Here is a 23,449-nt window from a genome sequence, read left to right as displayed (position 1 = left end):
GACAACTTCGGCTGTGGAGGAAACTTCAGTGGGCGAGGTGGCTTTGGTGGCAGTCGAGATGGTGGTGGATATGGTGGCAGTGGGGATGGCTAATGGATTTGGTAACAATGAAAGCAGCTTTGGAGGTGGTGGAAGCTGTAATGATTTTGGCAACTACAACAATCAACCTTCAAGTTTTGGGCCCATGAAAGGAGGAAATTTTGGAGGCAGAAGCTCTGGCCCCTATGGTGGTGGAGGCCAATACTTTGCCAAACCACAAAACCAAGGTATCTATGGAGGTTCCAGCAGCAGCAGCAGCTATGGCAGCGGTAGAAGGTTTTAATTACTGCCAGGAAACAAAGCTTAGCAGGAGAGGAGAGCCAGAGAAGTGACAAGGAAGCTACAGGTTACAACAGATTTGTGAACTCAGCCAAGCACAGTGGTGGCAGGGCCTAGCTGCTACAAAGAAGACACGTTTTAGACAACACTCATGTGTATGGGCAAAAAACTCGAGGACTGTATTTGTGACTAATTGTATAACAGGTTATTTTAGTTTCTGTTCTGTGGAAAGTGTAAAGCATTCCAACAAAGGCCTTTAATGTAGTTTTTTTTTTTTTTGCACCCATGCTGTTGATTGCTAAATGTAATAGTCTGATCATGACGCTGAATAAATGTGTCTTTAAAAAAATAATAATAAATAAATAAAATGTGCTCTTGTAAGCAGCTTATAGATGGGTCTTGATTTCTTATCCATTCTGATACCCTATGTCTTTTGATTGGAGCACTTAGTCCATTGACATTTAGAGTGATTACTGAGAGATATGAATGTAGTGTCATTGTATTGCCTGTAGAGTTGGAGTTTCTGGAGATGTTCTCTGGTCCTTTCTAGTCTTTGTTGATTTCGGTCTTTTTTGTTTTGTCTTTTCTCCACCCAGCAAATTCCCCTTAAAATTTCTTGCAGGACTGGTTTAGATTTCCTTTAGTTTTTGTTTGTCTGGGAAACACTTTCCCTCTCCTTCTATTTTGAATGAGAGCCCTTTGTGGACGAAGAATTCTTGGCCGTATATTTTTCCAATTCAACACATTGAATGTACCTGCCACTCCTTTCTGGCCTGCCAAGTTTCTGTGGATAGGTCTGCTACAAACCTAACCTGTCTTCCATTATAGGTTAAGGACTTTTTTTTCCCTTGCTGCTTTCATAATTCTTTCCTTGTCTATGTATTTTGTGACTTTGACTATGATGTGCTTTGATGATTGTCAGTTTTTGTTGAATCTAATAGGAGTTCTCTGTGCTTTTTGATGTCTGTGTCTTTCCCCAGATTAGGAAAGTTTTCTGCTACAATTTGCTCACATAAACCTTCTGCCCCTTTTTCTCTCTCTTCATCTTCTGTGACTCCTATGATTTGTATGTTATTCCTTTTTTTTTAGGAGAGAGAGAGAGAGAGAGAGAGAGAGAGAGAGAGAACAAGCACATAAGCTAGGAGACGGCAGAGGGAGAAAGAGACAGAATCTTTTTTATTTTATTTTTAACGTTTATTTATTTTTGAGAGATGGGGGAGAGGAGCAGAGAGAGAGGGAGACACAGCACAGAGCCAGATGTGGGGTTTGAACTCATGAACCAGGAGATCATGACCTGAGTCGAGGTTGGAAGTTTAACCTACTGAGCCACCCAGGTGCCCCTGGATGTTATTCCTTTTTAATGAGTCACTGGGTTCTCTAATTCTTTTATTGTGCTTTTTTGCCTTAGTTTTCCTCTTTTTTTTCTGCTTCATTATTCTCCATAATTTTGTCTTCTCTATTGCAGATTTGCTGTTCTGCTTCATCTATACTTGCCGCTGTGGTATCCATTCAAGATTGCATCTCAGTTATAGCATTTTTAGTTTCTTCCTGACTAGATTTTATTTCTCTTATCTCCACAGAAAGGGATTCTATGCCTGTTTCAACCTCAGCTAGTATTCTTATTATCATGGTTCTAAATTCTAGTTCAGACATCTTGCTTATATCTGTGTTGATTAAGCCCCTGGCTGTCATTTCTTCCTGTTCTTTCTTTTGGGGTGAATTCCTTCATTTTGTCATTTTGGCAGAAGAGAAAGAAGTAATAAAATAAAAAATTAAAATAAAAAAATTAAAAACTACACAAAAAATCAAATAAAGGAAGTTAGATCCTAGGTGTGTTTTGGTCTGGTTGTTGAAAGAAGCTTGTTAGAATAGAGAAAAAAGGAAAGAAAAGAAAGAAAAGGACAAAAAGAAAGAAACATGTAAGAAAACGTTTAAAATTTAAAAAGTATATAATAAAATAGAATAAAATGAAATGAAGAAAGTGAAATAGAATAAAAAATTTACAAAAAATTAAAAACAGTAAAAAGAATTTAAAAAAAATTAAAGAAAACAAAAAATGATTTTTCTCTTTCTATATCCAAGAAAAAGAAAAGACAAAGAAAAAACCCAATTTAAACAAAGACAGAAACAAAAAACAAACAAACAAAAACAGATAGATGAACCAGCAAATAGAATGAACCCCAAATGATGTTGTATCCAGTTTCCCCTAGAACTGAAACCATGAAACACTCTATAGTCCGTACACTAAGCAGGTGGAGAGACTCGTTCTGGTCCTCTAGGGCATGTGCTTGGAGGTCGCATTTGGGTGGGACTTGGTGTAATGGCTCCATTCTCCACTAGGTGGCACTGCTTAGCTTACTGGGGTGGATCAGGTTGTGCAAGCATATGTGCATGGGCTGGAGAGGTGGAAATGGCTTCACCCAGCTTCCTAGTCTCTGGCACAGTAACTCTGTGCTCTCACTGACCCTCAGTCAAGCACCCCTCTTTTGTCTTTGGCTTCCGTCTACTCCTCACTTCTATTCTGTCCACGTCCAAGCCATCAGCCTGCTAGGTGGCACCTCTCTCCTGAATTTCATCTCAGATGGGGCTGTGTTTCCCAATCCCTCGCTTCTGAGAACCCTGCGGCTTGGACCTGGTCCAACCCTCTCATTGAGCAATGGCCAGGTGCCAGCTTGCCCCAGAGAACGTTTGTGCAGAGGTTCAGAGGTGATGGTAACCACAACACACGGCAGGCACCAGGTTTCACTGCACCCCGGCGTCTTTGTGCCAGTACCAGCAAAGGTGGCTGTTCTCCGAGTCCACTGGGACCCTTGCCTGTGGGGAGGCTGTATGGCCTCTACCAAATGCCCTCCAAGCAGGGAACCTCTTCTCCCCATGTGGCCCAAGGCCCCCGAGGACCTCAAGGACCTCGCTGCCTGCTCCTGGGGTTTCGGCCTTCCCACCAGAGCACCCTCAGGTATTGAGCTGTGGAATTTCTGACTCTAGATCCTTCTATCCATACTTTCTTGAGGGTTTTTATCAAGAAAGAATGGTATATGTTTATGGAGTTTAACAGTATTAAAACCCTCTCCTTTCGGGGCGCCTGGGTGGCACAGTCGGTTAAGTGTCCGACTTCAACCAGGTCACGATCTCGTGGTCCGTGAGTTCGAGCCCCGCGTCAGGCTCTGGGCTGATGGCTCGGAGCCCGGAGCCTGTTTCAGATTCTGTGTCTCCCTCTCTCTCTGCCCCTCCCCCGTTCATGCTCTGTCTCTCTCTGTCCCAAAAATAAATAAAAAACGTTGAAAAAAATTAAAAAAAAAAACCCTCTCCTTTCTCCCTTTATTCTTCAGTCACTTGTGGGTGTTTCCACTCTTTCTCTTTCTCTCCAGCTACTTTTGGGGGGAGTGCTTTTCCTGTACTCTCCCCCATTTTTCTGTCCTCTCTCCACAAATACAGCTACCTACCCTCCAGGGCTTCTCTCTCCCCCAGTTCCACCTCTCTGTGCCATGTCCCTGCTGAGTTCTGTGGCTCAAGTTATGCGGAGTGTTGTGTTAATCCTCAGATCAATTTCCTAAGTGTGCAAAATGGTTTGGTGCTGATCTAGCTGTGTTTCGGGGACCAGACAAGCTGAAAACGTCTATGCTGCTCCGCCATCTTGAAAAACTGGGTCCTTAAAATTTTCTATGTTGAACAGGCCTGTCATCTGAAAAATAGGGGCAGTTTTATTTCCCTTCAAATCTTTGTGTTTTTTATCTCTTTGTCTTGCCTCATTTCACGGATGGGCTTGCAGTACGCAGCTGAATAAGAACCATCAGAGGCCCCCACTCTGCTCCTGCTGTTGGAGGATAAAGTTCAGTCTTTCCAAACTGAATATATTAGCTGTAGGATTTCAGTAGATGCCGTTATCAGGCTAGGGCAGTTCCTTCCTATTCCTAGTTTGTTGAGAGGTTGGTTTGTTGAATCAGAAATGGATGTTAGATTTTGTCAAATGTTTTTCCCAAATCTATGCAGATGGTCGTCTTGTGGATATCGTGAATCACACTCATCGATATTCAGATGTTAAACCAGCATTGTGCTTTGTCATTTTGTATTTCCTTTTCTCTATTATTGGATTCATTTGCCATACTTTTGTTCATAACTTTTACAGCTATGTCTGTGAGAGATACCGGTCTATAGTTTTTTTTCTTATAATGTCTGTGTCAGGTTTGGTTATCAGGGCCATGGTGGCCTCCTAATCAGTGGGTCCTGATTTTCCAGAAATGGTTGTGGAGAATCAGTATTATTCTTCCTTTAAATGCTTTGTAGAATTCACTGGAGTTTTGTTGGGGGAGGGAGCTTTTAAACTACAAATCCCATTTCTTCAAAAGATAGAGGGATAATAAGTTATGTCTTTCCTCTTGAGTGAGCACTGCTGGCTTGTGTCTGTGAGGGGGCTTGTGTCACCTAAGCTGTATTGGTAAAATGTGGTTATGACTTGTCACGATGCCCCCTTTCTCATTCCTGTTCTGTGCTTGGCCTCATCTCTTTCTTTTTGATCAGTCTGGCCAGAGGTTTAAAAATTGTAGTGATATTCTCAAAGAATCAGCTTTGGGTTTGCTTGATCTTCCCCATAGTTTTTCTTTCTCTGTGTCATCGATTTGTGTGTGTGGGCTCTTACTGTTGTTATTTCCTTTATTTTGCTTCCTTGGGCTTTGCTTTGCTCTTCTCATTCTGGTTTCTGAAGGTGGGGTGGAGGTCGTCCTGTTGGGACCTTTCTGGTTTTCTAATGTGAGCGCTGGTGCTGACACTTCCCTTCCGAAGCTGCTGTAGCTGCACCCGACTTTGCTGTATTGTGTTTTCACTTTTGTCGGACTGGAAATTTTTCTAATTTCCTTTCAAATTTTTCCTTCGACCCACAGGTTATTTATTTATTTATTTATTTATTTAATGAACATAATTTATTGTCAAATTGGCTTACATACAACACCCAGTGGTCATCCCAAGTGCCCTCTTCAATGCCCATCACCCATTTTCCCTTCTCCCCCACCCACCCCCCATCCACCCTTAGTTTGTTCTCTATATTTAATAGTTTCTTGTGGTTTGCCTCCTCCTTCTCTGTTCATATCTATTTTTTCCCCTTCCCCTTCCCCTTCCCCCATGGTCTTCTGTTAAGTTTCTCAAGTTCCACATATCAGTGAAAACCTATGATATCTTTCCTTCTCTGACTAACTTATTTCACTTAGCATAATACCCTCCAGTTCCATCCATGTTGCTGCTGGCAGGATTTCATTCTTTGTCATGGCCAAGTAGTATTCCATTGTATATATAAACCACATCTTCTTTATCCATTCATCAGTTGATGAACACTTAGGCTCTTTCCGTATTTGGCTATTGTTGAAAGCGCTGTTATAAACATTGGGGTACATGTGTCCCTAGGCATCAGCACTCCTGTATCCCTCGGGTAGATTCCTAGCAGCGTTATTGCTGGGTCATAGGGTAGTTCTATTTTTAATTTTTTGAGAAAGCTCCACTCTGTTTTCCAGAGCAGTTGCACCAGTTTGCATTCCCATCAGCAGGTCAAGAGGGTTCCCGCTTCTCCACATCCTCGCCAGCATCTGTTGTTTCCTGATTTGTTCATTTTAGCCACTTTGATTTGTGTGAGGTGGTATCTCAGTGTGGCTTTGATTATTTATTTCCCTGATGATGAGTGACGTTGAGCATCTTTTCATGTGTCTGTTGGCCATCTGGATGTCTTCTTTGGAAAAGTGTCTATTCGTGTCTTCAGCCCATTTCCTCACTAGATTATTTGTTTTTTGGGTGTTGAGTTTGGTAAGTTCTTTATAGATTTTGGATCTAGCCCTTTATCTGATATGTCATTTGCAAATATCTTCTCCCATTCCGTCGGTTGCCTTTTAGTTTTGCTGGTTGTTTCCTTCTCTGTGCAGAAGGTTTTTATCTTGATGAGGTCAATAGTTCGTTTTTGCTTTGGTTTCCCTTGCCTTTGGAGATCTGTCGAGTAAGAAATTGCTGTGGCTGAGGTCAAAGAGGTTGTTGTCTGCTTTCTCCTCTAGGGTTTTGATGGTTTCCTGTCTTAGGTTTAGGTCTTTCATCCATTTTGAGTTTATTTTTGTGTATGGTGTAAGAAGGTGGTCTAGTTTCATTCCTCTGCACGTTGCTGTCCAGTTCTCCCAGCAACCCCATAGATTAGTTAGAAATGTGTTGCCCAATTTCTAAATATTTGAGGGAGCTTACAAATATTTTTCTGTTCTCAGGATCTAATTGAATCCCACTGTTGTCTAAAGAAACCGTTCGTATGTTTTCAGTCCTTGTAAATGCATTGAGCTGTGTCTCACGGCCCAGAGCACAGGTCATCCCGGCAAATGTTCTGTGCATACTCCGAAAGGTGTGTACCCCCAGCAGGACATCAACCAGGCCACGCTGGGCGGTAGTGCTGCTCACTTCCCTTCTGTCCTTAGGATTGTGTCCACTTCTGCCCTGGGACGTTGAGAAAGGAGTGTTGAAACCTCTGTAATCCCAACCTTCCTCTGCTCTCTTCAGTTCTGCCAGGCTACTGTACTTCATGTGTTTGAAGTTCAATTGTTAGGGGCATAAACACTTAGGGTTGCTCTGTCCCCTACATAACCCATCAAGGTTATGTAGTGTCCCCATTCCTTGCTGGTTATATTCTCCACTCCAAAACCCACTTTGATATCAATATGGCCACTCTTGCTTTCTTTTAATCAGAGTTAACATGGTGTCTCTTTCTCTTTGACTTCAGCCTGTTCGTGTCTGTATACGTATAGTGGGCTCCTTGAGGACAGCACATACGTGACTCTGTCTCTGTTCCTCACTGAGAGTTTTGACCACAGAGTGGGGTTCGGGTGCAGGTGGCTTTGAGTCTCTTCTCCCATTGTCTTCTCCTTGGCCCCACGCTTTTTCTCTCTCCCCCTTCCTCTGCCTTCTCTTTGACGAACAGATTACTTTTTTCTGATTCCATTTTATCTCCTTGTTCTCTCTCTCTCTCTCTCTCTCTGCAGTTGCTTTAGTGTTCATAGTGCACATCTTTAATTTATTACAGTCTGTGTTCAAGAACTGTGCCGTTTCACATGCAGGCAATAAACTCACAACGGTGCACTTCCTTCTCCTGTCTGGGGCTGTGAGTGCTACCACTGTCACACAATTTACTTCAACATTTGCTAAAGATCTCTTAATATATTGTTACTACTTGTGCTCTAAGCAGCCAATTATCTTCTGAAGTCATTTAAAAATAAGACAGGGGCACCTGGGTGGCTCAGTCGGTTGAGTGTCCAATTTCAGCTGAGGCCATGATCTCGCCATTCATGGGTTCGAGCCCCACATCAGGCTCTGTGCTGACAGCTCAGAGCCTGGAACCTGCTGCGGATTCTGTGTCTCCCTCGATCTCTGCCCCTCCCCCACTCACGCTCTGTGTCTCTCTCAAAAATAATAAACATTAATAATAATAATAATAATGATAAAGTCATTTAAAAATAAGACGAGTACCTTCTTTTTCCCATTTCTGGTGTTCTCCATTCCTCCGTGTGGATGTGTGTGGGCGCCGCATAATTTCCCTCTGCCTGCGGGACCCCTCCCCCCCCCACTGCCCTGCAGCAGGGCTCTGCAGCCGCCCCTCTGGCATCTCCAGGTGGGCGATGCTGCCCTGTCTGCTTTGGGTTTTCTGTCTTCTTCGCTCGAGAGCTGGTCACCCTGGCCGTTGCGCGCAGTCTGCCGGGCCCTCAGCGTTTCCTCTTTGTCGCTGCCACGGCACCTGCACACGGGATGCTTTGGCCTAGTTTTCTTCATATTTCTTGTGCTTGGGGTTCATTGAGTTTCTGGGTTCCATGGGTGTACAGTTTTTAACGAATTCGGAAAAATTTGGCCATTGTTTCTTTGAAAACCTTTTTCTCTTCCTCGCCTCTCCTGGGACTCCAGCGACACACAGGCCCCCACTGTGCTGTCCCTTTTCATTCTTTGTGTCCTGGGACCCTCTTCCTCATGCTTAGTCTTCAAGTCCGCTGATCTTTGCCCCGCAGACCCAAGTGGGCTGTTAACTCCACCCGGCTATTTTTCCATCTTTAGAAGCTCCGTTTGTGTTTTCTCTGTTTCCCGAGACTCCCCGACACAGCCGCGCCCTCCTCTGTCTGCTTCAATATGGGAAATACAGTGTCTCTTTTCATGTGCTTGCCCATGGACATGACCAGCGGTGGCGCTCATGGCTCTAAGGACTGTCTTCTCCCCACCACGGGTCACCTTTCCCTCCTTTCTGGCATGCCTGCTGGGGTTTTCAATTGAGTGTCAGGTATTTAATTAGATGAAATTTACATTGTAAGATGCTGGCTTATTTTCTCTTTTAAATAATGTTGGGTTCTGTCTCAGGATGCAATCAAGTTAGTGGAGACGATTGGACCCTTTCAAGACTTGCTCTTATGCTCGGTCATGTGGAACTCAATGTGATCTGTAATCTAGGCCCAAGCAGGCCCCACGATTAGGGCAGTTTCCTTCCGAGCACTCTGTCCGGTGGCCCCAAATTTCAAGGTCTCTGCTCCCCACTCACGCAGGTGACCCCCAGGGCCTGTGTGACTCTGGGGACTGGTTTGCCCGCCCCCTCTCAGCGGCTTCTTCTGCCTCTTCTTAAGTTCTTCAAATGTGTGCATGGAACCCTCTGCCCACCTCCTAGCTCTCTCCTGGGCAGTTCTCCATCCGGGCTCTGCCCTGGAAATTCCAGCTGCCTCGGCCTCCCCGCCTCTCCACTTGTTTCCTCCGTCAGGGAGACCGTGGGCTCTCTTTGGTTCCCCCAGTGCTGCGGCCTGCAGCCCCTCCCTTCACCAGAGTCCCTTTCCTCCAGAATCACCGCGTCTGTCTGCCTGTCACACCATGTCCGAAAAGCAGTGCTTTGTTTACACTCCGTGTTTTAGTCGTTTAAGGCAGGGCCATAAACCCGTTCTTATCAATTCATCACGGCCTCATGCTGAAGCCAGTGACATGCTCTGGTTTTGACCCATGTGTTTATTCTTTACCGTGTTAGAGTGTGAGCCTCGTGAGGATGAGAATATTTATGGGACATGGGGCCTCTCAGAGACTATTGGCAAATAGGGGGACCAAACACCCAATCTGCCCAGAGAGGTGGCCTGCTTGGATCCAGAGGTACTCCATCTCCTTCAAATGAAGAAAGAAAAAAAAAAACTTTTATGGTCAAAAAAACCGTGTGTGTGTGTGTGTGTGTGTGTGTGTTTCACATTAGAAAAAAAAAAAGGGCGCCTGGGTGGCTCAGTCGGTTATGCCTGTGTCTCTTGATTTCGGCTCAGGTCACGATCTCACGGTTCATGAGGTTGAGCCCCGTGTTGGGCTCTGCACTGACACCGTGGAGTCTACTTGGGATTCTCTGTCTCCTTCTCTCTCTGCACCTCCCCAGCTCGTGCTCTGTCTCTCTCTATCTCAAAATAAATGAACACGAAAACAAAACAGAACAAAAATTAAAGAAAAAAATGAAAAGTTTAGGGCCCATGAAAATCCTAAATTTTGCCCAAAACAGAAGAAAACTAAATGTTGAGAAAGTTGTATATTAAAAAAAAAAAAAACCACACAATTATTTAATACTGATATTATCATGGTGGGAGGGGTCCGTGAAATAATGGGATCCTTTCAAGGCTTGATTTTTCACTTTTCTAGATGGGACCAGGTGTGGGGACGGAAGCCCAGAAATGCTAGGTAAAACGCAGAAGTCACTCAACAGGGAAGGCAGGGCCAGGTGGGAACGCAGGCAGACTGAATAGGGAGCCGGGTCCAGGGGTCACTGTGCGCCTGGGGCGGGGGGGGGGGGGGGGGGGGGGGGCGTTGTTCCACGCAGCAACTCTGTTGAACTGGGCTCAAGGAATGAGGGGCCCGGTGATGGCGGGGGTGAGCAGGTGAAGACAAGCTGGCAGAAGCAGGGAGAAACCCAAGATTTGGGTGGATGACAGCGGCCAGATCCCATGGAGATAGTCCCTGAGCGGTGCGCGTGCATCTGAGGGGATCGCGTGGATGTCACTGGGGGACAGCATACATGTCTGGGCGTGGCTGGCTCTCCGCGATGCCAGGGCTGGGTGGGGTTCGAGTCCACGGGGAAAGAGGAACCCGGAGGCGGCGGGAGGGACGAAGCTGGACAGGACCTTGGACGGAGCCTGGGCGGAGAGGCGGCGGGCCTAGGGCGGGGTCGGGACTGGGCGGGGCTGAGGGCGGGACCGAGGCGGGGCTAAGGCGGGGCAGGAAAGGAGATAGGCGGAGCCTGGGCGGACCTAGGGCGCGGGGGAGGGGAGATGGGCGGAGCCGGGGCGGGGCCTAGATGAAATAGAGTTGGGGTGGACCGGGGCGGGGCTGGGGCCGGTCCAAAGCAGGCCGGGGGCGGACCGGGGCGGGGCTGGGGCCCGTCCAAAGCAGGCCGGGGGCGGTCTGGGGCGGGGCCTCCTGCGGCGCCGTCAGGCCTGGCTGGCAGCTTCTGGAGGCCGCGGAGGGGCATTCTGGCGTGGTCCCTGCGGGGCGCCCGTCCGGTCGCGCCTTCAGACCCAGGGAAGAGCTGGCGAGCGGCCGCGGGTGAGTCCTGGGCGCAGCGGAGGCTCAGCGTGCTGAAGGTCACGGTTTAGGTTATCCCGAAACCTCCCCCACTCTGCTTGGGACCGCAGTCTTCGGGGCGGGGCTCGCGGGCAAGGGGCGGGAAGCGGAGCAGCCAGGCCAGTCCTCACTCCGGCCTTCAGCACCCTGAGGGTGACTCTTGGGAACTGGGTTGACGGGTTGGTTTGCTGTTCTCCGGAGGGGCGGAGGCTTGGCCCCCTGGGACGGGACGCTGGGCCCCGAGAATCCCCGCAGGGGGAGGGGAGGGAAGTCGTAGTCCAGACTCCCCCCACCTCCCAGCCAGAGGTTGGACGTGTCCATCCCGAGCGCCATGTAGGGACCGGGAAGTTCCTCCTGGTCTCCTGCCCGCGTGGACGCTCCAAGCGCATTTCCCCACAGGCTGATCAGAGCCTGTTCCTGCCAGGAGCTCCCCCCGGGGCCAGGACTCAGACCTGAAGCCCAAGTAAGACTGGGCTCCGGAGGTCTTCCCGGGAGAGCGGCCCCCACCTCGGCCCTGAAAGTAGCGGAAGTGGGGGACCCACGCAAGGACACCCCAGGGGCAAAGCAGAGGGGAAGCAGTGAGGAGAGGCCCACCCTGGGGCCTAGTGGTGCCCTGGCCGCTCACCTGTACTCAGGGCCCTCGGTGAGGAGGAGCTGTGTGGCAGGCTCCTTGGGGCCCCTGCATGAACCCTCCTCCCCGCACCACCCCTTCAACCGCGCGACAGATCTGTTTGTAGACACCAGTCTCTCCACTTGGACTGTCCCCCCCCCCCGCCCCCCGCCTCCTTCTCTTTTTGTGTCCCCTTCTTCAGGAAACCTTCCCACCAGCACCCCTGCCCGGGTCCCCTTGGGTGACCACCCTCTTTTGTCCTCCTCTGTGCAGGGCCGCAGTGCCTCCAGTAACCCAGGAGCCGGGGAGGGCAGGGGGCTGTCTGACCTGCTCTGTGCCCCGCCCCTGACCCAGCCTGAGTTGAAATCAAGGACCAGCTGCCATTCAACTCCCCACTGCCACTCTGTCCTCTCGCCTCCATCCATGGCGCCCCTGCTCACCCTGTTCCTTGTGGCCCTGGTGGGCTTCCCTCTGGGTAAGACAGATGGAGAACAGACGGATGGACAGACCCTTGTTGGGGGCAGGACGGCTGGGAGTGGGGAGGGAGGCCAGGCTTCCTAAAAACCACCTCTGCCTCCAGCTGTGCCGGGGGGAGGGGATGGGACCTGGGGCCTGCCGGGCTGGAGGAGGGGCCTCCCCCCCCTGTTGTGCGACCCCCATCCAGCTCCCACCCCATCCCCCGGCCCCCAGCCCAGGCTCTGGACTGCCACGTGTGCGCCTACAACGGCGAGAACTGCTTCAATCCCATGCGCTGCCCGGCCATGGTCACCTACTGCATGACCACACGCACTTGTGAGTCACTGGGGTGCCCCCGGGGAGCAGGAGGGGGTGTTCTGCCTGCCCCTAGGAGCGGCGGGGTGGGGGGGGGGACTGAGGAGGGAGGCCCCACCTGCCCTGGGGTTCTTTCTGGGAGCACCTGGCTGAGGGAGAGCCTGCCCTAAAGGCCCTGCATGTCAGAGTTGGGCCAAGTGGGGTCCTAGCCCAGCTCCCCCGTGCAGACTACACGCCGACCAGGATGAAGGTGAGCAAGTCGTGTGTGCCCAGCTGCTTCGAGACCGTGTACGACGGTTACTCCAAACACGCCTCCACCACATCTTGCTGCCAGTATGACCTCTGCAACAGCGCTGGCCTCGCCGTGCCGGGGGCCCTGGCCCTGGCCCCCATCCTCCTGGCTACTGTCTGGGGTCTGCTCTAAATCCCTGCCCCCCACCAAGACCCACTCAAGGACCGGGTTCTGAGAGGCACAGCCCTACCTTTTCACCCTGCGTCCCCCACCCACCTCGTGCCCTCCCCCAGCCACACCCAGGACCGTCAGCTTCAGGACTCGGGGTGGGGGGGGGGTGGGCTCCCGGCCTGGGGCCTCCTCCCAGACCAGGACTTTGATTCTCAAAAGGTTGATGTGGGACCAGCCCTCCCAAAGTTGTCTGGCCTTGGTGGGAGAGCTCGCTCCTCCTCTGCCCAAGGAGGGGGGTGTCTGGCAAAGTGTGCTGCTCAGTTGGGGTTCTCAGTTGGCTGAGGAACACTGATTTGAGGGGAGACTTGGCCCACCTTCCTGGCAGCTGCCGCAGTCTGCCCAGTAAGGGTGTGGAGGGGTGGGGGACAGGAGGGACCCAGGATGGGTGGGGGGCACCCTAGGAAGAAGGGCTTTCTGGAGGCGCACGGAGGCTGTCCCTGTGGGCATGTGAGGAAGGCCTTTGTCCCTGTCAGCCGTCCCAGGTAGTAGTGCAGGGAAGTCCTGTGTCTCCAGACGGCCCTGGGCGGGGGAGGAGGCGGGCCCGTCCTGAAGAGAGCCCTGAGGCCCCCAGCCCCAGAAGCCTGGTGAGAGGTTCTTCCCCTTCTTGCCAGGCCAAACCCTTGACCTGCCGCAAGCCCCACCCTGGCCTGACACTGCAGGCACTTGGGGGCAGGGCAGGCAGGCTATATTTGGTGGAGCCTGAGAGCTGACCAGGGGCTATTTTTGGCAGGGAGAAGGTGGGGCCAAACAGCTTGGTCTTTCAGCCCTCGCCTGCCCCTGCCCCTTCACGGAGTGGGTTGAGCAGCAGCACGCATCCGGTTGGCCTGGGGTGGAGGGGTGAGTGGGGTGGGGCGGGGGGTGGGCGGCATGTTCCTAAAAGGAGAAAGAGGAGGTCTGGGGACAGAGGCTGGAGGAGGCAGGGTCTGAGATTCAGATGACCAGCCTCCCTCCAGAATCCCGGAAGTCCCTCTGCACCTTCCAATCCAAAGCACCACTGTCCACACCCACTGGTGGCTGGTCCCCACCTGCTCTGGCCCGCGGGCCTGGCTGAATGAGAGCCGGTGAGCCGGCCCCGGCCCAGAGGCTGAGCCCACCAGCCTGAGGGTCTCCATGGGACCCTTCACCCTCTGACTCTGCCCAAGGAGAGAAAGAGAAGTCCTCCCCTGGCCAAAGAGCTCCCTCCTTGATTTGGGGAATGGTCTCCAGGTGCCCCCAACCCAGTGGGGTATTGGGGACTCTCGGGGGCCCAAGAATTGGCATTATTTAAAGGGTACCCAGCCTAGGTGAACCCCATCCCTGGCCTGGTTTAGGAAACGAGTCACCCAGCAACAACAATCTTGGATAAGGGTGGCCCAGGAAACACTGGCCCTCCTTCCAGTGAAGTCAGACTGGACATGTGACATTGTGGCCCAGGTCACACAGGGCCTGAGCGTCCTTACCTAACCAGTGTCCCCAGCTCAGCATCTCTGGAGGGGCCCAGGAGTCCCTTCAAAGCTGGCTGGGCTCAAGTTGGCAGCATTACAACAAATGCCTGTGTGGTGGGACAGTCCCCGGGACTCGGAATGTGGTAGGACAGTCCCCGGGACTCAGAAGCCCTTGCCCCGAAGCATGGCCCTGATCGGGGAGCCTGTGCTAGAGATTCAGCCTGGAGAGCTCCAAGCTGTGATTCCAGATCTCAAGGGATCAGGATACCCTAGGAGAGCCTGGGCCAGCCCGGGTAGGGGTCCTCAGGCCGACCTGGTTGGACCTCCCAGAAGGTCTGGGAAGATGGGTCTCATCCTGGGCCAAGAGGCAGGAAGGAGCTGTACCCCAAGGAGTGTGAGGTCAAGAGCTCAGCCCCCACAGGAGACTTGGGTGTCTCCTCCCCCCGAGGACCGATCCTGTGTGAGCCCTTCCCTGGGGAGGCTGGGAGTAAGCCAGACCCCCGCCCTGAGCTCCCACAGATCCGACGAACCCCCGGGAGTGGTCAGCCTCCTGGAAGCGACAGCACTGCCCCCACAGAGCTGGCTGGACGGCCAGCACAGGCCTCTGGATGTGGAAGGGGTGGACATGGGCCTCCAGCCCTAGCCAGCCTTAACCTCCTGACTCAGTGGGAGAGGCTTGGGAGCCGTCGTTAAATCGCTTGTGTAAGACCTTCGTCCTGGGCCAGCTGGCATCGTAGGCCAGAGCTGGGAGGGGCATGGGATCAGTCCTCCCTCCTCCATCACAGGGGGGATGAAGTTAGAGCCTCTCGTGTCCCCCTGTGGGCTCCGGGGTCACTGCGAGCAGGGATCCAGCGAGCTGGGCTTGCCATGGTATGGGGGTGCCCACACCTGCCCTCTGCACCCCTCTGCCCGTGCTCCACCGTGACCTGGTCCAAGGCCAACACCCACAACATTGCACCAGGTCCCCCAGGACCGTGCCACCCCCTCCACCCCCACAGACAGGGCTCTGCCTGGCCCGGATGTCTCTGAAACCCAGCACAGAGCCCCCGGAAGGCCCTCGACCAATACTGGGCCAGGCCCCCAGTGGGAAATGCCAGTGGGGATGTCGCCGACGAGCATATGGGAACCCACATCTGTCTGCTTTCTCTGTGGTCGTGGCTCTGAGCACTCCACGACCACCCTGCAAGGTGGAAGCCATTATCGTGCCCCCTTTGCAGGTGAGGAAACTGAGGCACGGAGCAATGATGTGGCGGCCCGCCCGGCAGGCTGGCTGGCCACCTTGCCCGACCCCCACAGGCCTGCCCCACTGCGCACTGTCTTCTCCCAGCAGCTGGGAGCTTGAGAGGGCGAAGCCCAGGAGGTGGGTTTGTAAACGGAAAACAATCTCAGCCTGTGAAGTAATTGCAAGAGCTTAGGGTCAGGAAAGCTTCGCAGGAGAAAAGTGGAACCAGAGATCTGAGAAGCCGTGAGGACCAGCGGCAGGGCGACCGGCCCGCCGTCTGTGTCCCGGGCCGTGGGCTGGCGTCGCCGACGGGGGAGAGCGCAGGGGCGCCAACGTGACTCCAGGATCCTTCCGACAGAATCGAGCACCCCCTGGATGTGAATAGATGCTCGGGCTCCTCAGAGGTCTTTGTGGCGTCTCAAAGCGGCCTGGGGGTCCCTCGTGCTGGCTGTGCTGTGCCCCCTCCTGTGGCTGTTTTGTGCCTTGTCCTGGGGCACAGCTGAGAAGCTGGGGCTGTGGGCGCCCCCCTAGAGACGCCGGCCCTGCGCGGAGAGAAGGCGTCAGGAAGGAGTGCATCCAGGGCTGAGGTGCCCTGCTGGGCGGGGGGCAGGGGGCGGCACCAACCGCGTCGTCATCCCCTTTACAGCGGCTGGTTTGTTCCACGAGCGTGTATGTTGTTCTTGCTTCTAAACCTCTGGAAAGGGTACAAAGAAAGGGAGAGGCCTCTTTCTGTCTCGCGCCCTCTCTGCGTTTTGTTAGCCCCCACCACTGAACTTGCCGGGAGTTCCCCGTTCACATCTCGGAGCCTCCGTTGTCTCACTGATAAAATGGGAACGACCGTCCCCGCCGAGCTGAGGCCTCGTGGGGGTTAACGAGGCTGTGGGTGTAAGTGACCGGCACACAGGAGGCCTCAGACGGACAGATGGATGGACTGACGGGCGGCCTCCCTTCCCTTCGTCACACTTCCCCGGGCCGTGTCCCTGTCAGACGCTAATGCTGACTCCTAGCCCTGACCTGGACCCTGACCCTGACCCTGACCGGCACAAGCATCCGCCTTCACCCCGGAGCTCCCTCCTCTGCTTACACTCTGCACCTGAGGGGTCCGCTCCGTATCTCACGGAGTGAATAAATGGGTGAATAAATGTGTCTGCCCTGCTCTCTGTCCTCACCGGCCACCTTGGTCTGAGCTCAGGTCCACCTTTTGGGTCTGGCATGGCTGGTGACGCCGGCTCTGTCTGTCCCAGACTCCTGTTCACCCTGGCTCATCCAGTCGACGTCGGAGCCCGGACGGGCGCAGGGAAGGGGACGACCCGCGGGAGGGGACCAAGCAGGACGGGAAGGAGGCGGGCCCACCAACTCACCCAGCCCACCCTTTGAGAGGGGCCCCCAGAGAACGCTGGTGGGGGGAGGCGGGACCCCAGGAACCCACCTAGCACCCCAGTCTTCTGGCTCCTTCTCCAGCCCTCCAGCCCCCAGCCCTAAGGAGCCCACCAGCTAGAGGGGTGGACAGAAGCCACCCGGGAGCCAGAGCAGACGCACGGGGATCCCCGGACGGTGGGGCCGGCTCCCCACGGACAGCCACCTGCACTGCCCCCGTGGTGCCCCAGCCCCGACAGCTCTTAGCAGAGCGGTGTGGCTGGTGGGTCACCCTGGCATGTCTGGCTGCTGTCGGGTGTCACCCGTCACGGGACCCTTTCAAATACCTTTCTGCTCTCCCCCCACCGCGGGGGAAAACAGCCGCAGGTCTTGGGCCCTGAGGCGTGACCACGGCAGCGAACGCGAGCCCTCAGCACTCTAGCCAGGTGGGCGGCTCCCAGCTGCCACTCGTGGACAGAGGCCCACCGGACAGGCGGCCGGCTGAGGAGGCACATACTCCGGCCCTTCGGAGGGAAGCTGGTCACCTGACACCCCGGGGGCAGCGCTGGTCAGGGCTCCGGCCGGGCCCGCCTCGGCTTCCTCGGCGTGTCTAGGGGGAGGGGTGACCCTCCCGCGGGACACGAGAGGCCGCGTGCTGCCTGTGCCTCCTTGCGGGGTGGGCTGGCGTGATCCCCGCCCTACGACCGGGATTATCCTACCTGGTGGACAGGGAAGGGTTTATGCGGTAAACTGGGCTCGCCCTCCAGCCTGGGGGCCGGGTGGCCCAGCGCCGCGTGGGCCCCAGCCTGGCTCCGTGGCTGAGTCAGCTGGCAGGCGAGTCAGACGGCGGAGCCCGGCTGGTGCAGGGTGGGAGCGGCAGGTATAAGATCGCAGCCTGGCTGCCCGGGGCACCAGCCTCTCTCTGGGACACCATGCGGCTGCTCCTCGGGCTCCTGCTGGCTGCCGCCCTGAGCCTGCAGCTGGGTGAGTCCCGGGCGCCGCCTCCACCCCCCACCATTGCTCTAAGCCGGTCCCCCAGCCTCAGCCACCACCGAGCCCCGGGATGTGGCTTCCTACCTCAGAGGACCCCGGTTCCTGCCCCCTTGACCCCCTTTTCTGGGGCACTGGCCCCGCCCCACCAGCCAGCTCCTACCCTCTGCCCGTGGGCAGCACCCGGTAGTTCCCCCGGCCCCTTCCTGGACCCACAGTCCCATCAGCCGAGCCCCGGGCGCTGTCCTTGTGCCCTGTAAGAACTGCCCGCCTCTCTGTGCCCTGCCCCGGCTCGACACCCCTCCCCCGCCGACCTCCCCCACAGGCCTCTCCAACTCAGCAGCGATCCCCCCACACTGAGTCTGACGGCCCTCCTCCCTGGCCGGCACTGTCTCCTGGGCCCACCCTCTCCGGGCCCCCTCCTAAGTCCCTCCTGCTGGGACCCCGGCCTCTGCTCCCTCGCTCTGGCTTCCATCTGGGTCCAGTCACCTCACTCGGGCCATTTCCGCACTCGGCTGTGCCCACCTCCGCCACCGCTGGCCCCAGCTGGTCGGCTCCAGGCCCTTCGGACCGGATGCCTGCCTCAGGGCTCCTTGGGGACATTTCCCTCAAATGGGGCCGCGCACACCCGGCCTCATCATCTTTCCTCCCGCCCGAGGTGGATGGCACCTCCGCTCACCCACCCAGATGCCCGAACGAACCCTGCTGGGCCCCTGACCCAACCCCGACCGGCCCCCGGCCCCCAGCCCTCACCTGGCCAGGCCTCTGTTTCCACATCTGGGCTGGCACCCTCCTCGCGGCCATGGCCCTAAATGAGATGGACAGAGGGAGTGTCCGGACAGCCCCTGGCATGGGCATAGGGCTCCACCCACCACCCTCTGGGGTCTGCCAGTGTCTCTAACTGCTGGGACCCTCCCGACCGTGCCCGGGCCCTGTGCAAGCCCTCTGTCCGGCGGGGAACGTATGTGAGGCTCGGGGCCCGGGTCTCATCGATGACCCCTAAGAACTGCTCCTGGGTCACCAGTGCCGACGGACAGGGGTTTGGGGACCTGAGCTCAACACGGGGAAAGTCTTTGTCACCGCCGGGACTAGGTCACGGGGTGGGGTGGGGGGTGTCGTGTGGCATCTGGGAGGGGCCACCCACAGGCCCCTCCTCCCTCCCCTGGCTTAGCCCAGGTCCAGTGGATCACGGGAGCCCCACAGGCCACATCATCGTCGGCGCCCTCTCCCTGCTACCCCTGGGAAGTGCACTCCCCCCAGTCCGCGCGCCAGTCCCCGTTTAGAGCCAACAGGGGCGGAGTGGGAGGTGTCCTGCCTGCTGCACCGATAGGGAGACGACCGACGCCGGCCCCCGGCAGCCTGCACCCCTAGCCACCCTTCCCCCTCCCTCCGCCCTCCCTTCCCCCTTCCTTCCTTCCCTCCTTCCTTCATTCCCTCCTTCCCTTCCCCCTTCCCTTCCCCTTTCCTTCCTTCCCTCCTCCCTTCCTCCCTCTCTCTCTTCCCTCCTTCCTTCCTTCCTTCCTTCCTCCCTTCCTTCCCTCCTTCCTCCCTCCCTTCCTTCCTTCCCTCCTTCCTTCCTTCCCTCCTTCCTTCCTTCCCTCCTTCCTTCCTTCCTCCCCTCCTTCCTTCCTTCCCTCCTTCCTCCCTTCCTTCCTTCCCTCCTTTCTCCCTCCCTTCCTTCCTCCCTCTCTCCCTTCCCTCCTTCCTTCCTCCCTTCCTTCCCTCCTTCCTTCCTTCCTCCCCTCCTTCCTTCCTTTTTCCCTCCTCCCTTTCTTCCCTCCTTCCTCCCTCCCTCCCTTCCTTCTTTCCTTCCTTCCCTCCTTCCCTCCTCCCTTTCTTCCCTCCTTCCCTCCTTCCTTCCTTCCTCCCTCCCTTCCTCCCTTCTTCCTTCCTCCCTTCTTCCTTCCTTCCTTCCCTCCTTCCTTCCTTTCCTCCCCCCTTCCTTCCTTCCTTCCTTCCTTCCTTCCTTCCCTCCTTCCTTCCTTCCCTCCTCTCTTTCTTCCTTCCTTCCCTCCTTCCTTCCTTCCTTCCCTCCTTCCTTCCTTCCCTCCTCTCTTTCTTCCCTCCTTCCCTCCTTCCTTCCTTCCTCCCTCCTTTCCTCCCTTCCTTCCTTCCTTCCTTCCTTCCTTCCTTTCCTTTTTCCTTCTTTCCCTCCCTCCACAAAGTTCTTCTCAGTCCCACTAGGTACAGAGGAGGGGTGCTATGTGAGGGATGCTCTGGGTGGGAAGAGTGGGCAAAATGCCCCACCCGTGTCCGTCACGTCGGAGGCAGCGGGGATGGGGAGCCAGCCCTGAGTGAGACCATGTGGGGGCAGGGACCCCATCACAGGCTGGGGCAGAGGCGTCAGCAGATCGTGGTGGGCATGTCAGGCGAGGAGCCATCAACTCTGCCCGGAACCGCAGGAGGCCTCCCTAGCGGAGTGGCAAATGAGCTGGACCTGTTTTGCCAGGAGAGCAGAAGGCACAGCATGGGCAGCGCAGGGAGGCATCTGGGGGCGGGGGGTGAGCAGAGGAGAGCAGGAGGCAGGAGCTGCTTCTCTCTCCCTGACGCCCTGGAGACCCAGACTGCCCGGGTCTGCCGGTGACACTCCCCTGTCTGTCCACTAGGTGGCGGCGTATGCAACGTACCACCCCGTCCTCAGGCCTGATGTGAGGGTGGCTTCAAGCAGCTTTGCTGGGCTTTGTGACGGGAACCGTCACCTCTCCTGGTCACATGTGGGGTCTCGGATTGCTCTGTGGGGCTGGCGGGCGAGTCTAGGCTGACTAGACCACCGCCACGGTGGACACGTCCTGTCTCCACCTCCGGCTCTGTGGCTCTGGGAGGGCGCCGCCCACAGCCCCCCCGGGGCGGGAGGTGGGGGGGAGCAGAGGGTGAGGCCGGGAGGGGGCCGGGAGCCCCTGCCCAGGTGTGCGTGCGAGTGCCCGTGCGTATGTGGTTTGGCTCAAGTGTGCCGTGCACCATCACGGTCAAGGACCCGGGCCTGAAAGTGTGCTGACCCGGGGCAAAGCCAGGGCGATGGGGGGGGGGGGGGGGGGGGGGGGGGGGGCGAGGCCAGAAGGGCTGACCAGGGAGTGAGGGGGGCGGTGAGCGTGTTGTCCTGTACTCTGGTGCGAGCGTCCTGGGGCTCCGAGCCTGCACACGGCGAGTGGGGGCAGTGCGGGCCTTGGGGCTCGCCCCGCTGGCCCTGCGTTTGTGCCCAGACGAGCGGGCAGCCAGGGCAGGGCCCGGCGCGTGGCTCGACCTCCTGCACAGAAGCTCAGGAACCAGAGAAGGACAGGCGGGGAAGGGGGGGACGGGAAGTGTGGGGAGGAGGGGGACAGAAGGACAGACAGCCAGGCAGACAGAGCGGCTGTGGGGCCCCGAGCAGTGCCCACGTGGGAGGGCAGAGGGCAGACATTTATGGAGTGAACTCAGTGTTCCAGAAGAATCTGTGATGTCCTCACAGAACGGGACACGGAACAGAGCCGTGCTGGCCTCCCTCCCGCCTCCCTCCGGCCCTTCACTGCCCAGCACACCTGACACCCTTGGGGCCGGCAAGGCCCCCGTCACTTTAGCCACCTGAACTAAGGTGCCAGTGGGCCTACGGGGGCCTGCTCAGGCCCCCCCCCCGAGGTGAAAATGGGCACGGTCGTGTCTTGGGGAGCCCTCACCACTTTCCCTCCATCCCAAACTCCCAACTCTCAACTCCCTCAGGGTGTGGCCCTGCTCCACTCCCCTGGGATGTCACAGAGCAAGCCCAGAGGACCCCATCCTGCCCCCACCCCGGGCCAGCGCTCTCCTGGCTGGGGGACTCAGAAGAGCGGCCTCCAGTCGTAGCACCCATCCAGTCGTGGTCCCAGGCCTGGCCCCCGCTTCCCGTGAAGAGCGCGGTCCCACAGGCTGGAGCCTTGGGAACTTGCCCGGCCCTGGGCTGAGGCTTCGTACATGGCGACCTTCCCCCACCCCCCCATCTGGGAGGTCTTGAGGGGTCGGCACCCCAGGATGCGGGGCTAGGGCCCTGAGAATGACAGTGGGGCACTGGGTGGGAGTAGCGGGTGCTATTAGGCAGGACTTGCCCACACCTGTGTCCCCGTCTGTCCATCCACCTGTCCCTCCGCCCGTGGCTGCAGCCCAAGCCTTGATGTGTCACCAGTGCAAGGACTTCGGAGGGTGCACCCGTGCATTCAGATGCCCACGGAACTCCAACTACTGCGTCACCATCGCCACCCGTGAGTGGGGCGCGTGTGGGGTGGGCCAGCCGTGGCCCCTTTGCCCAGAAGAGAGCCAGGCTCAGAGGGGGCGGAGCTGGTCCAGGCTCCCAGCAAGTCAGGAGCAGGGCGGGGGGAGCACCCCCTGGCCTCAGCCCCGGAGAGGGCCCGAGGGAGGGGGGCTGCGCTGGTGGCCGGTGGGGCAGGGGGCGCGCAGTGCAGAAGCTCAGGGAGCCTTCCGTCCATCCCAGGGGTCCCCTTAAGCCTCATCGACCTGCCTATGGTGACCAAGTCGTGCCAGACCAGCTGCCCCGACATCTCTACCCTGGGCCTCGGCCCCCACGTGTCCATCGTCTGCTGCCAGTTCAGCCTCTGCAACCAGGACTGAGCGCCCCTCCACCCGCAGCCGCTGCCCCTGCTCACAGAGCCCATGCCGCGCCCTGGCCCCCAGGCAGACCCTGCTCCCCCCGCAGCTGAGATGGGGCACCGGGGCCGGGGGGCGCTCCAGGAGCATCCCGCCCGCGCAGGGGGTCAGGGGACCCAAGGGTGGCACTGCGTGGGTCTGAGGAAGGGGGAGGGGCCCTTGGCAGGGGGCGGGGACTTTGGGGGAAGCAGGGGAGAGGATGGAAGGGACAGAGCAGCCGGTTGAGAGGGTCAGGCTGGAATCAGCCCCCACCACAGGTGCACACGCGCACACTAACCCACACCCCCACGTGCACACACACCCATACACACGCACGCACACAGACACACACACTGGCACACTTTTAATCATGGCTCCCACCAGCCTCGGGCCGCAAAGTGGAGCACGGTCCCCCTACCTCCCCCCGGGCTCACCGCCCGGCCCTTTCCTTGTTCCTACCCCGGCCACGTTCTCCCACGTTCTCGAGAAGACGTGGAAAAGCCGGTGCAGCGTGGCGACGGCGTCCTAGCAGAGCGAGCGACCCCACACGGAGGCGCAAGGAGGGCCCTCGGCACACGGGAGAGGCCCCTACGAGCCCCCAGGCGGGACTGACCGTGGCCACCACGGCGGTCACAGGCCGGAGGTGGGGAAGCTGACCCCGCGGGAGAAAACCACGCTGGCTCCCGGCCTCCGCTCCCCTCCTATCGAGAGGCGGTCCCACTGAACCCGAGCTTGAAATGTCAAAAGAGCGATTGTTCACACGATAGACGGCTCAGCATAGAAAATCAAGACGCGTTCTTCGAGCAGTTACACGCGGTCACGACACGCCCCGCAACTCCATCCCCGGGGCACACACCCGGAGAGATGAACACTCACACGTTCACACCGCGCTCACGGCAGCGTCGTCACAAGAGCCAGACGGGGAAGCCGCACCCAGCGCCTCAGCGGACGAGGGGACAGACAGACTGGACTCTCCAGGCGCGGGGATGTTTCCAGAGGCACCGCCAAGGCGGGGACGGGCCCCAGGGCGTCAGGCTGAGGGAAAGAGGCCGGATGCAAAAGACCACCTCCTCTGTGAGTCCATTTCCACAAAATGCCCACAGCAGGCCAGCCCGCGAGTAGGCCAGGAGGCGGGTGGGTCC

The 23,449-nt window shown here is 56.6% G+C and overlaps 3 protein-coding genes across 4 annotated transcripts; 2 read left to right on the top strand and 1 right to left on the bottom strand.

The window, feature by feature from the left end:
* Positions 1-10,747: 10,747 nt before the first annotated feature.
* LYNX1 (Ly6/neurotoxin 1) lies at positions 10,748-13,516 on the top strand. Its single transcript, XM_042924137.1, has 4 exons — positions 10,748-10,863; positions 11,765-11,966; positions 12,182-12,283; positions 12,490-13,516. Exons 2-4 carry the CDS (start codon positions 11,915-11,917, stop codon positions 12,684-12,686), a joined length of 351 nt encoding a protein of 116 aa, XP_042780071.1. The 5' UTR covers positions 10,748-10,863; positions 11,765-11,914; the 3' UTR covers positions 12,687-13,516.
* A 2,026-nt stretch (positions 13,517-15,542) lies between these two features.
* On the bottom strand, positions 15,543-20,296 carry LOC122211058. The gene is made up of 3 exons (XM_042924136.1): positions 19,965-20,296; positions 18,471-18,525; positions 15,543-16,065 (listed from the first exon to the last, which is right to left on the bottom strand). The coding sequence occupies exons 1-3, from the start codon at positions 20,038-20,040 to the stop codon at positions 15,567-15,569; spliced, it is 630 nt and encodes a 209-aa protein (XP_042780070.1). The 5' UTR covers positions 20,041-20,296; the 3' UTR covers positions 15,543-15,566.
* On the top strand, positions 17,621-22,469 carry LOC122211060 (secreted Ly-6/uPAR domain-containing protein 2-like). Of its 2 annotated transcripts, XM_042924139.1 has the most exons (3): positions 17,621-17,711; positions 21,827-21,925; positions 22,156-22,469. In XM_042924139.1, exons 1-3 carry the CDS (start codon positions 17,660-17,662, stop codon positions 22,290-22,292), a joined length of 288 nt encoding a protein of 95 aa, XP_042780073.1. In that variant the 5' UTR covers positions 17,621-17,659; the 3' UTR covers positions 22,293-22,469. The 2 variants fall into 2 exon arrangements, with proteins under 2 accessions (XP_042780073.1, XP_042780072.1); XM_042924138.1 differs by lacking the exon at positions 17,621-17,711 and having other exon boundaries at positions 21,259-21,925.
* Positions 22,470-23,449: the final 980 nt, after the last annotated feature.

This window comes from Panthera leo, chromosome F2, assembly GCF_018350215.1.
Source record: "Panthera leo isolate Ple1 chromosome F2, P.leo_Ple1_pat1.1, whole genome shotgun sequence".
Taxonomy (NCBI): Eukaryota; Metazoa; Chordata; class Mammalia; order Carnivora; family Felidae; genus Panthera; species Panthera leo.
The sequence above is the reverse complement of the archived record's forward strand: the minus strand, read 5'-3'. Positions and strand labels throughout refer to the sequence as shown.